The sequence below is a fragment of the Ruditapes philippinarum genome, unplaced genomic scaffold, assembly GCF_026571515.1.
Source record: "Ruditapes philippinarum isolate M1 unplaced genomic scaffold, ASM2657151v2 ctg1401_1_1_1_1, whole genome shotgun sequence".
NCBI classification, from domain to species: Eukaryota; Metazoa; Mollusca; class Bivalvia; order Venerida; family Veneridae; genus Ruditapes; species Ruditapes philippinarum.
Window position 1 is genome coordinate 86,859 of NW_026854330.1, and position 13,315 is coordinate 100,173.

General features: G+C 31.0%; 1 protein-coding gene across 2 annotated transcripts; it reads left to right on the forward strand.

Annotated features, from left to right (window-relative positions):
- The first annotated feature begins 221 nt into the window (after window positions 1–221).
- On the forward strand, window positions 222–12,771 carry LOC132739839 (cytochrome b-245 light chain-like). 2 transcript variants are annotated; one of them, XM_060727652.1, is made up of 7 exons: window positions 222–368; window positions 3,887–4,084; window positions 7,267–7,336; window positions 7,977–8,051; window positions 9,223–9,306; window positions 9,787–9,868; window positions 11,212–12,771. In XM_060727652.1, the coding sequence occupies exons 2-7, from the start codon at window positions 4,027–4,029 to the stop codon at window positions 11,470–11,472; spliced, it is 630 nt and encodes a 209-aa protein (XP_060583635.1). In that variant the 5' UTR covers window positions 222–368; window positions 3,887–4,026; the 3' UTR covers window positions 11,473–12,771. The 2 variants fall into 2 exon arrangements, with proteins under 2 accessions (XP_060583635.1, XP_060583636.1); XM_060727653.1 differs by lacking the exon at window positions 222–368 and adding an exon at window positions 1,895–2,249.
- Window positions 12,772–13,315: the final 544 nt, after the last annotated feature.

Sequence of the window (13,315 nt, forward strand, 5' to 3'; positions counted from 1 at the left end):
AATTTATCTTTGGTACATTGTATCTAAGAAGGTCAAATATAACAAACAGCATATATACATTGTGTAGATGTTTTCCTCCCCCTTTCATAACAAAAAAAGTATTAGGTATATTGTAATTTATAAGGAAGTATGGGCTGTTGGAACTAGTTTTAATTCATAACCAATTACCATCAATATACAGTTTCAGGAAGGAAAATATTTCAGATATTATACAAGTCAAGAAACTCTTTAACAGACCAACAAAAAATCTTAACCCAATTCATAACAAACATTCAACACATAAATTACAGACAAGTGCTCAAGTATAGTTGAATTCTGACGGCAAACTTTCACAGCCATGCATAATGTTTGGAACAATTTGCCTTAAGGTAAGAAAACTTTTATTTCAAAATCATGCAAACTGTATAGATTCAAATCAGAGCATAGATGTAAAGGCATGCGTGACTCTATATATATTGCATATTAAACTAATAACATGCTGGGAACATTAAATGTTAATGAAGTAAATACAGCTTCGGGTTTTCTCAAATCTGACTAAAGTTCAGATCTGCTTATTTCTTACATGTAGGAGCGTTATTTAAAACTGATCTCAAACAGATTGAGTTTTTCTCCATCTAACTTTTATAGTATTTATAATAAGATGATGAATTTTTATGACAGTATTTAGAATATGATGATGGAAAATAGAATATGGTGATTAATTTTCTGTTACAATTTATGAATATATGTTTTTTAATGTAGCATGGGACACTGTATTATCAGCAAACTTAACTTTTCCTATATATTTGCATTGAATTTTGTTGATGAATTTAATAATCAATATTTTGTCTGAAGCAGTACAAATTCAACTAAAAATTACATTTATTGAATGAGGTCAAAGATTTTTAACTTTGATATAAGCCTGACCGCACATGATAAAATACTGAGAGTATGTTGGTTATATAGTTGCACTGATAATACAGAGTTTGAGTATAATGTTACAAATTGATTTAAAATACTCTGGTACATATTAATTTTCTTTATCTGTAATTATAATAATACTTTTCTTTATTCAAACAAACTTGAAAGTTATACTAATCTGTATACATATGCCCTTTTAAAATTTGTTAGAGAGTGAGAAGAAAATTCAATTTGTCACACTGGATTCTATGGTAGGTGCATTTAATACATTGGTAATCCTCATTTTTGGTGGGGTATTGCAATGTATCATAATTTTATTTTTTTTCTATAAAAGTTTGATGATATTAGAAAACATCATTCTAGTACTAGAAATATGTTAGCATAACAGAGGGGCAGACAAACAAAGGCAAATCTACATGCCCATGCACCACCCAACCCCAACCTCATCAACCATCCACCTAAGTGGAGGTATAAAACTCATATTTTCTGAAATGCTACTACATGTAATATGAATATACCTTTGTACTGTTCACAAAAACTTAGCTCCTTAAGGGAGTTCTTTTACATTTAACCTGTTATTATATTAAAACATGTAAAAGGATTGGCCTATAGTATAATGTTTCAAATTATTTGTTGATGATATTCTGGCACATTTAAACCTGTATATTTATACCTTTACAGAAAGATCACAAAGACTGTATTACAGCCTTGGTGTATACAAAGCGCAGTTCATTCATAGCCAGATTCAATGGAAAAATAGAAAACTGCAATAGTTTCATTTGTGATAGTTTAAATAAAATGTTAAAGATTTAGATTAAACTTTTAAAAAAGTTAATGAAATAAATTTTGGAATTTTTCCATAAATGATCATTCAAACCTGCTTTACAAAATTGGGGAGCTATTTTTTCCAAATATACATAATAGGAATAATAGGAAACTATTTTTTTTTAATAAACTTAAGAAGTACTGAATTGTTTCAAAACAAATATTAAATTGAAATATATATGAATTTGCTGGCAGATGTTTGATCAGATAATAAGATCAAGGAAATAGTTTGTTTGTTTGTTTGATTTGGGTTTTACGTCACACCGACACAGTATAGGTCATTTGGCGACGTTCCAGCTTTACTGGTGGAGGAAGACCTCAGGTGCCCCTCCGTGCATTTTTTCAGGCATGAACGGGCACCTGAGTAGAACCACCCACGTTCCGTAAGCTAGCTGGATAGCTTACTCACATGAAAGAATCCAAAGTCCCTGTTGGGATTCAAACCCACAGCAGTGAGGGGCAAGTGGTTTGAAGTCAACGACCTTAACAGACACGGACGCCCCAAGGAAATAGTTACCCCACTGGTAATACATGTATATTATGGTTCATATCTAAAAAGATAATGTGACAAAAAGCTTTAAACTTCATGGCATGTGATATTTTATTAAAGAAGAATGAGTATATTTTGAAAATTTAATACCAACTTAAGAAATGTTAGATCTAGATATAATACTGATTTACATGCTGAAAATCAATCTATTGCAGCAGGTATATCATTGTTAGTATGGTGGGTCACACTCACACAGTGAAGGCCATATTACAACTTTTCAAAGTTTACTTGTGGAGTAGACCTCCAAGACCTCTGTGCATTATTTCTGGCATGAGTTTGCACCTTTGGAGTAGAACCACTGAATGAAATAGGCTCTATAGGCTCTTAACGTTTTTCCAGCATTATCTTTTAAATTGTGCAAAATGACCAAAAAATGATTAGTGTTTAAACACTTTAAACTCAAATTGGGTTATGAATCACACAAGATAATAGTGTTCAATTTAACGCTAGCATGCCTCCAGATGAGCCAAAATATTTAAAAAAAAAAAAAAAAACTTGAGAAAAATGTATAAGATTTTAAGAACAGTAAAATGATTCAAGATTCAAAATTTTCAAATAATTAATCTACATAGTACATGTAGTATGTGTGATTAAAGACTGATATCTGCAGTATTTATCACTGTATTTTAACGCAGCTTTTTTGGCATATTTTTTATCTCTTTTTGGTAATTTACGCGGATTGTAAGTGCAATGTGTAAAGTACTTTCTTTGTTTACTTCTCAATATTTTACTTTTAAAAATACATTTGCAAAATTTTCATGAAATTACATATAGCATGAATCTAGAGACATGCTGCTTCAATTCCGAGTTCATATTTGATAATCTTTTGCATATGTTTACATTTTAAGTGCCTAAGTTGACTGATGAATTTTAAAGTCTATGTTTCAAGAATTAATTTGGCCCTCAGCGGAGCTCCTTTATTAAATTTAAAAGATATCTTGTCTGATTACTTTCAATACCAGAATATTACAAAAATTATTGAACCTATACAAAGAATACATTATTGTTTTTTAATTAATAGTTAACCGCTTTCTCTCTATTTCTGACATAAAAATTGATATTCTGCTCAATATATTTATAAATATCTCAGAAGCTGGCCTTAACATTGTTGAGTGTAAACTGTTAAAAGTGAAAGTAGGGCAATTTACAATTTGTAAAATCAATTGTCTTAAAAGATATTTTAAACAAAAATCAATTTTTATCTGGACATTTATGTTCTTTATATTATTCTATCCATAAGAACAGTTCCATTCTTTCATTCATCAAAGTATAGAAAAGATAAAACAAAAAAATGCAACTTGAATTTGTATGGGTTACACATCTGTTTGTATAAGACAAGAAATAACAATTTAATTCAGACTTTTTTTCTTTACATACCTTACATTTCTATTTTGCTAACTATTATAATCATTTTTAATGTGAGTGTACCTAAAATCGATTGTGCAAGCAATTGGTATATGCAAATGTACACATCCGAAATCTATTCCACTAAGGAATGACGTTTACTGACATTCTGTCTAAAAAAATTCAGATGCACTATAATTAGACACCTTTTATTCATGGTCTTTATTTAGATTTTTGTGCTAATATTTGTGTTACCTTTTATTTCAGTTTATGCGTGTTTTCTGGACAATGTTGTTTTGTGAGTCAGAGATTAGTTGTCATGAAACTGGATCGTACGGAATGGAACGGCAAGGTGAAACAAAACACGGAAGTTTCTGTTAGATCTCTCATTTTTTTTTCTTAAAAAAATGACTCAAATTGAATGGGCTATGTGGGCAAATGAACAGGCTCTCACCAGCTGTTCAGGTACTGTATAATAAGCTGAAAAAATCTTATTATTATGTCGGGCAATTAACATTTTTTTCTGAAGTTGTATTGTATTCGGATACTCACAATATGACCAAAAAACAATATGTCACTAGTAAAATGATTTACATGTATTTAAATATTTCTGGACTTGTTGCTTCACAATTATCAAATTTCTAAAATGTTATAGACCCATATGGTTACAATTGTTATTCAAATAAACTATTAATTAAGCATCAATAGTGAACATGTCATGAGTTCTATGTACCAGGTTACTAATTAACATAATTAAGCTGCATACATGCATTCAGTGTATGCATAATGATGGCTCATCTGCCTATTAAGGCACAAACAGTAGCTGTCGAGTACCGAAAACAAGGACATGTTACCAGTCATGCTGTTGAAGGGTGAATTTTGATAATATACCTCTGCCTAATTTCCACCAGACTTCTAATAATATTAGCTCTGTGTTTCCACAGTTTATAGGTGGCACGGCAGCTCAGTTGGTTAGACCACTGACTGTCACTCCTGAGGTCCCGGCTCGATACTGGGTAACACCCTTGAAATTTTTCAGAGACACTTGTAGTGTTTCCAACCTACCTATAGGTGTACTGGTAAGAAATCCAGGTAATCCTTACATGTATAATTGCTATACACTGGGCATGGAAAAGAACCAAAGGTTCTATTCAATAAGAGCTAGGGACTGGTTCCTGGATTCCCTTATATCTCCAAGCTGACTCTGAAGTCTAGAGTCATGTCTAATCCCCGCAAGGGGTTTGACATAAATGGAAGATAGATTGCTAGAGTATATTAGCCAAAGATGTGAATTTTGAGGCGAAAGTAGGTGACTGTACAGGGTCAATGAACACTAAAGATTCGGTGACCTGAGACAATATGAAAAGGTCAGATAGCCCAGATAAAGGTCCATTGTTGCTAGCAAAGGTTATTGCCATTCAAGTCGTTTCTCTGTACTAAGGGGATTTAAGTACCTTCTTCGTTGTCTCTACCTTCTTCCTATGACCATTCCCTTGGTTTCAGTCAGGACATTGACAGCTAAACCCCAGGTACAAGACTTAGTTTTTAGTCTTCAAGTAAAAAGTCTCATGTTGGTAGCAAATATCAAAGGGTGAGAAAAATGTGCAAAACGGAGGGGAGGGGGGGGAGTAAAAGTCTGGTTATCATGCACTATTGTAACCAGTTGATGAAAGAAGAGCTGTACAGGGGTATAGTATCATTATAGTATCGTATCATACATCTGTCCCTTACGCCATAGTTAGAATCACACCAGAGGAGAGAAAATCAGATATTTAGGGGAGACTGGGGTACTCTGGGACATGGGGCACTGCGGGACAATGGGATTTTTTGATAGCTTTTGTTCTTTGATTTAAACCTGATTTATGCAGATGATTGATCTTGTCAAGCCTTTTTCCCTTCAAAAGTTTCATAGCAGCAAATTGAGTAAAAACCAGTCTGGCGAGTACAATGCACTTTTTACCTTCCAAAGTGAAATTCTAGAAAATTCCTATATAGCTTTCAAATTCTTCTACATTGAATACTTATTTGTATCATATTAGTAAATGATAATGTGCTAAACATTGCCTTTATTTTCTGATTTGAAATAAATCTTGGTTTGGTTGTCTTTTTAAATTATTGTCACATAAAAATGGTGGGGGTGGTCGGGGTACTCTGGGACAACACTCTTTTGGGTTAGACTTTCATGTGTATCAAACTCAAATTGACCTTTGATCTTTTATGACCTTGACCGTTAGATTATTGCACTTTCACTGATTTTTGCCATAATTGATTGTAACTTGGTAATTAATAAATGAATTATCTTAATGTTTTGGCAAAACAAAATTTTGGACAAGAACTTCTGAAAGGATAAACTGACCTTGACCTTTGAATGACCTCGACCGTCATGGCCATATTATTGAATTTTGATTGTCGTATTTTGTCATTATGGAAGAATTTGATTCATATTTGGACAAAACAACACTTGTGATCAATGAAACATATGGAATAATTTAGATATGTTCTTGACCTTTAAATGACAATGAACGTCAAATGAATGAATTTAGATTATATTTTCCTAACTTTGTCATTCATTAAGATGGCAATGATTCATGCTTGGACAAAACAAGTGTGACTATACGCACCTATCAAAATTAAAATAAAAAAAGAGAAATTTCAATAGAATTCCTACAGAAAGCCCAAAACAGCAAAATTGAAAATGTTGCAGGCTCAGTTTGATTTCAAGCCTGTTCATAAACAGTAATGGAAAGTGCAATTAACCGCCCCCTCCCCCGCCCCCATCGGCTTAAGCAGAATTCCACATTAAACGTGCACTGGAACATCTAGATTTTTGAAACAACCGCAGATTTTCAATTCCAGTAATATTTTTGTTTCAATGAAATTATACATGTTGTCCTACGTACCCAAGCATGTCCCACTGTACCATATATGGTGTCCCAGAGTGCCCCTAGCTCGGGGTACTCTGGGACATTTTAATGACCGTATTCTAATGTATACCTCCAAGTCAACTTAATTATTTTAGGTTCAGTTAGTTATCTGCTACATCCAGTACATATTGTCCTTTTCATCCACAAAAGAAAGCATCAATCCGTAAGATATGTTAAGTTGGAGATTGAAAATTATGATTTTTGTCCCAGAGTGCCCCAGTCTCCCCTAACTTTCATTTCTTCATTCAACATTGGTGTGATTACTGGTTAAGCACCCAGGAATAAGTTATTTGGTATGACTTCAAAAGTGCTATGTCTATGTCCCTTTTGGAAAACAATATTTGGTGACATTCATGGATGTAAATCTTTAAATTTTTATTCATTTTTTTTTTCATGAATTTTAACAAGAGATGTTCATCTTGCTATAATTATATCCTGATTTGTACTGTTGTATCATCTACATAAGAGAAGCATACTAAAAATAGGATGTATCATAATTATCATTGAATGTCTATATTGTTTATCTGAATGAGCATTCTTGAGGTTTGAATGTAAAAAGTTCATGATATTAAAATATTTGACATCTATTTATTGACATCATATGTTGTCTCATATTATTTAATAGGAGATAACCTGTTTACTGCACTTAGATGATTATGTGCTATCCTCTTTGTATAAATTTAAAATACAATGTATGTTGTTTTATTTGTAATTGTATTTCAGTTTTGTTTGTTGGGAGTGTTGTGGGTATAGCTGGTATGTTTAACAGATGGCAGTTTGGGATATATGGACTGTATCCTTTATGAACATTAAAACAATTATATTTAAAGCAGCATGCCTCCAGATTCATGCTTATTTTTTATGAAAATTTTGAAAATGTATTAAAAAGTGAAATATTTTCAAGAGAACAAAGAAAGTACAACTTACTCATATTGCAAACAAACTTTCAATCTATGTAAATTACTAAATAAATGTCAAATTATACCTAGAAAAGCCCTTTCTGCTTAAGTGACTGACATCATAGAAATAAGGTGATAAATACTGCAAAGTCAGTCATTCATTGCATGTAAATTATTTTGACAAAATAAACATCCCACAAACCCACAAAAATGTTCTTTGTGACACAAACCACAAAATTTTATGGCCATGAAATAAGTGAATTCACAGTACATACTGACTGAATAGGGAACAGTGCAGACCATGATCAGACAGCACAGATTTACTGACTGATTTTAGTCTGCACTGCACATCAAACCAAGTCTGCAATTTTCATGTAATTTTGTTGTGATTAATGCTTCTGAGGGAGCAGTCTTTTTCCAAATTTTTATCTATCCTTTATTGGCTATTCATATAAATGGAATCCGGATTTTTCTCTACTTTTGTTGTCTCACTTGAACATTAGATACAGTAATACGATCCTTAATTTCATTTAGTATTGCCAGTCTGTTGATTGTAGTGTTGGAATGGCCAAGAGGCAGAAGGAGAAAAGGAAACACTATTCTACGTCGGTCAGTCAAATTTGACATCATTATTTTCATAATTTCATGTAGACATGAATGATAATATATTATTATTGAATAATAAAAGTCTACACATTGACAGTATACTGATAATACATGTACACTATATATAGTTTTATGTATGAAGAAAAGAGAAACAAATCTGCTTTACAATTTATTTACTTAGAAAACTTAATTAAGAAGTTTTAAATGTTAAAATTGTAGAACTATAGGTTTATATAGATTGTGTAGGTTTATATAGATTGTGGAGGTTTATATAGATTGTGTAGGTTTATATAGATTGTGTAGGTTTATACAGATTGTGTAGGTTTATACAGATTGTGTAGGTTTATATAGATTGTGTAGGTTTATACAGATTGTGTAGGTTTATATAGATTGTGTAGGTTTATACAGATTGTGTAGGTTTATATAGATTGTGTAGGTTTATATAGATTGTGTAGGTTTATATAGATTGTGGAGGTTTATATAGATTGTGGAGGTTTATATAGATTGTGTAGGTTTATATAGATTGTGTAGGTTTATACAGATTGTGTAGGTTTATATAGATTGTGTAGGTTTATATAGATTGTGTAGGTTTATACAGATTGTGTAGGTTTATATAGATTGTGTATGTTTATACAGATTGTGTAGGTTTATATAGATTGTGTAGGTTTATACAGATTGTGTATGTTTATAAAGATTGTATAGGTTTATATAGATTGTATATAACTTAATTAAGAAGTTTTAAATGTTAGAATTGTATAACTATAGGTTTATACAGATTGTGTAGGTTTATATAGATTGTGTAGGTTTAAATAGATTGTGTAGGTTTATATAGATTGTGTAGGTTTATATAGATTGTGTAGGTTTATATAGATTGTGTAGGTTTATATATAGATTGTGTAGGTTTATATAAATTGTGTAGGTTCATATAGATTGTGTAGGTTTATACAAGTTGTGTAGGTTTATATAGATTGTGTAGGTTTATATAGCTTGTATATGTTTATAAAGCTTGTATAGCTTTATATAGCTTGTATAGCTTTATATAGTTTGTATACAAGAAGATTCGTCTATTTATTGTCTTAGTTATAAATGAAAATTGGCTGGAGAGTTGTGTGCATCATGTTGCACTTTTTGTTTGAACAAACTCTATAATTATCGTGTCTGTGTTGTATTTCAGTTTCCAAAGACCTTTCACATTACTTGTTGATAAACTTGGTATAGCAGGAAGAAATTATTTCATCAGATTTATAGCTTACCTATTGTAAGTACATTGCATGTGTTTTATTGGCGGCTTTAAGTGGCTGCACTTGATGCCATTGCTAGTGAACACATTCTTCAATGGCTAGTAAAATAACTGATAAGTGGATTTTTTTTATTCCTATATAGCAAATAGGATGTATTAAATTGTTAAAAGAATGATAAAGAAAATAAAAAAATATGACTTACATGCATCAATTTTGTTAAGTTGTTTATCTGTAGAATTATTTATTTATTTATTTATTTTATTTTTTTTTTTGGGGGGGGGGGGGTATTTTGCATTTCATTGTCTTTTATTAAATTTATGATTCAATGTAAGATATGATTTAAAAAATCATAGAGGTATAAAGACAAGTGGGATTGAAATCCATAAGGCAGAAATTTTGGGGATTTTTTTTCAGTGTTAACCCATTCAAGTTAGGCTGTGTTCAACCAGTATGTTATGTCAAATACCTGTAATTTTTGAATTTGTTTTGTTTTGCAGAATGTGTATCCCATGTTGCTTCACACTAGCTACTCTTCTTGGAGGTATATGCTTATTGTGTACTGGGGCAATATATTTTTTGGTAAGTATTCAATCAATCAATCAATTTATGAATGAGTAAATTACTAATTAATTAAAGGCATAATTATGCCTCAGAAATAAATAAGGGCAAACATCGTTTAAATAATGATTTAAGAGCATGTTAGAATGCTTATTAGCAAAAGAATGTAATATTGAATGTGAAGTTATTTGTCTTAAAGGTAGTAAAATGTAAACAAAGTAATATTTGACTTCCATACTAAATCACTATAACTTAGAGCTGTCATCGATAGAGACAATATCGATGTATCGTTGATATTTTTTGCCGATCAATAATCGATACACATTTAAAAAAATCGATACTTTTGACTAATTAATTACATGTCTAGAAATTATAAAAAAATTCACCCAAAACATATACAGAACATTTACTTATGTCTAATGTTATGCTTTTGTTATATAGTGGAAATATTTCATAGCAATGGTGACAAAAAATATTGTCTGGAAAAAAATGCAGTGGACAATACACTGTACAGAACATGTTTTAACTGAAATAATTTAAACAGGTATGAAAGTGAATGACAGACAAGTGAGTATAGGATATTATCGATATATCGGTGTATCATTGATTTTAGTCATCTGATATCGATATATCGTTGATATGCTTTGCACTGAATCAATGACAGCTCTACTATAACTGTACTAATTTCCAAACAACAAAGAACCAAAAAATAGTTCAGGTTTACCATTAATGACCAATGAATATCTTTTTGGAAACTCATATAATAGGAAACAAAAAAAATAAAAAGAAAGCTTTTGTAAAATAAAAATTAAAGTATTTCTGGGGCATAATGTGTATTTAACCAACAAGTAAAGCAAATTTTAAATGGTTGTCTGATTGGATCAGTTCATTCTATGCTTTTGTTCAAATCCTGCCAGGAGCTTTGGATACTTTTATAGTGGTAAGTAATCCAGCAAACTAAAGCTGGGTATTTCATAAAATATTTGAAAGACCCTGACTTAAGGAAGGCCCATGATTTTATCGAAGTTTTGGTTTGTGCACTCAATTGCATGGAGGGGTCTTCCTCCACAGTATGTCTGAAAAGAATCCATATTACTTAAACAGTGACTTAGAAGGCAACTTCCCCAAAAGGATATAAAAAAATGTATTACATATTCATTTAAGAAAATATCCATTTTGAGAATGTAACAGTTTTTCGATTAGGTGAGTGATTAAAGTGCCATCATGGCCCTTTTGTCTATATTTATATCAGGATCAAAATTCCTTATAACTGCTTCCTTTTCAAAGTAACAGTTTCTTGATTTTAACTTTGATTGAAAAACTTTTCAAATTAAAATGAAAGGTTAATTTTTATCATCATGTAGGCTGCTATTAAAGGTGAAGAATGGGCACCGGCCGGCCTTGAAAAAAAGAGTGACATAAAGCAAGTCAACAGTCTTCATCCACCGAAGAAAGCCCCACCTCGACTTAACACTAGAGATACAGGCAGTGTTGATACTGAGAATATAGATATGGAGATAGTTGAGAATTCAAGGGGAGGAGCTTCTGAGCCCTCGAGACCACGACGACCTCCACCACGACCTACTGTTGTTTCTATGGAAGGTGTTCAAGATCCAAGAGGATAGTTATAATAATAATTATATACAGTATTGCATTATATTTTCTTCTCCACTAAGTTTACAGTGATACGACTAAGTTATTGACTCTGAAATAGTTTGCTAGTTTTCTTAACTTAAATAAGAGTTCAAATTTGTTTTTTTCCTGCTATTAGATAAAAGAGTGAAGATTTAAATAATGGAATGGTCATTCTTTTATGAATTAGTGTATGATTTTATCTAATTTCACAATATCAAAAGGATTTTTGTAGCTATTAATTAATGGTTAATATTGTTGAGAAGAATGTAGACAAAATTTAAAAATAAATATATTAGAACATTAAAGCAGCTTTCCTCCAGATTTGTGTAAATTTTGGGTTACAAGTTAAAACTGTTCTAATGGATAAAAAGGATGATAAGTGTACAAATTAAGTATTTAACCTAGCATATGGCACTTGTAATCCACAGAAATTGAAATAAGTTATAATTTTGTCAAAATTTGAAGAGATTTCTCTTACTTTGTCAGAAATAGAGTGGAATTTTGACAATAAAAATACATATAGTAAATTCTGTCAAATTTTCGCCTAGATTGGGAATAATTACACATTTTTTTAACTACAGATTATTTTTTTCTGCAAGTTTGATTTTTTTTCTGCAAGTTTGATTTTTGAAGATTTATTTTACTCATCAAAAGGCATGCTGTTTAAAATGATAAATTTCAAAATACTGAAAGTTTGTCGTTAAAAACTTGGAGCTGATTAATAATTTCCCCAAATACTTACAATATGTGCAAAATCAGGAATCTCATCTGTCCCATTTAGGATAGAATTATTGATATATTAATTTTTTATGCTCCTACATATAGTGATAAATAATGTAACAGATTTGTTCTTCTGTCCTTCCTCCCACCACACTTTCCATTTTTCATTGTGCCTTCATTTATTGACTGGTATGTTGGTATCCTTCCATTTGATAGTGTCAGGTTTTTGTTAATATGGTCAAGATCACTGAAACTAAAAATAGATTTTCCAACATTTTGTCATTGTAAATTAATTCTAAGCTTTGCCAAAGAAGCATAGGGATGCATCAATTAGACTTAGTGTCATTTGTATTTTTGATTTAGAAAATTGGAAATGTTGATAAAATTGCTTTGCTCTCTATATGTAGGCTTTGTTAATTATTTATTTGTTTGTGACTTGTTTAGGAACAATATTGTTTTTTCAACAAATGAAATAGACCTTTTTGATGATACCCTGCAATAGATCAAAAAGTTTTTACTGTGGTGACAGCTATTTCTTATGTACTAAACTGTGACAATCGTCATAAGTTTAAGTTGAAAACTGCTTAATTATGACTTTGTGTTTTTCACCATAGGTACATATTTTTGAAGATGTTGATCAATACTGTTTAATGAATATATATTTAATATCTACACTTTCAGGTAAAATAACTTAGCAAAACTTTGGAATTCAGTGTATTTGTGTACCATAGTTTAATAGAGGCATTTAACTTCAGTGGACATTTTTATTTGCGAGATCTAGATATAATTATATCTTTTGTAAAGTTGCTGGAAACATTTACATGTGTAGCATATACATGTATCCGTATAAGATTTGATACACATTATACGAGTACAATGTACTGGTATTAACTGTTTGGAAGGAAATATATGCGAGTGTGTACTGTAATTTATATGAAGTTTACGATTGCTGGCAGTCATAAACTTATTTGCATGTTCTTTGTATTGTATCTATAGTTACATATATATGTAGTAAAGAAATGTCTATGCCTGATAAATTCGATTTTTGTATTTTAGTGCCTTATTAATATGTTTGCAATATTTTGTATATGACATACTATTTACAACATTCCG

Coding starts and splice junctions, on each gene's coding strand:
- LOC132739839 (XM_060727652.1), top strand. CDS start 4,027: ATGACTCAAATTGAATGGGCTATGTGGGCAAATGAACAGGCTCTCACC. Junction 8,052..9,222: donor GGAAACACTATTCTACGTCG/GTCAGTCAAATT, acceptor GTTGTATTTCAG/TTTCCAAAGACCTTTCACAT. Junction 9,869..11,211: donor CTGGGGCAATATATTTTTTG/GTAAGTATTCAA, acceptor ATCATCATGTAG/GCTGCTATTAAAGGTGAAGA.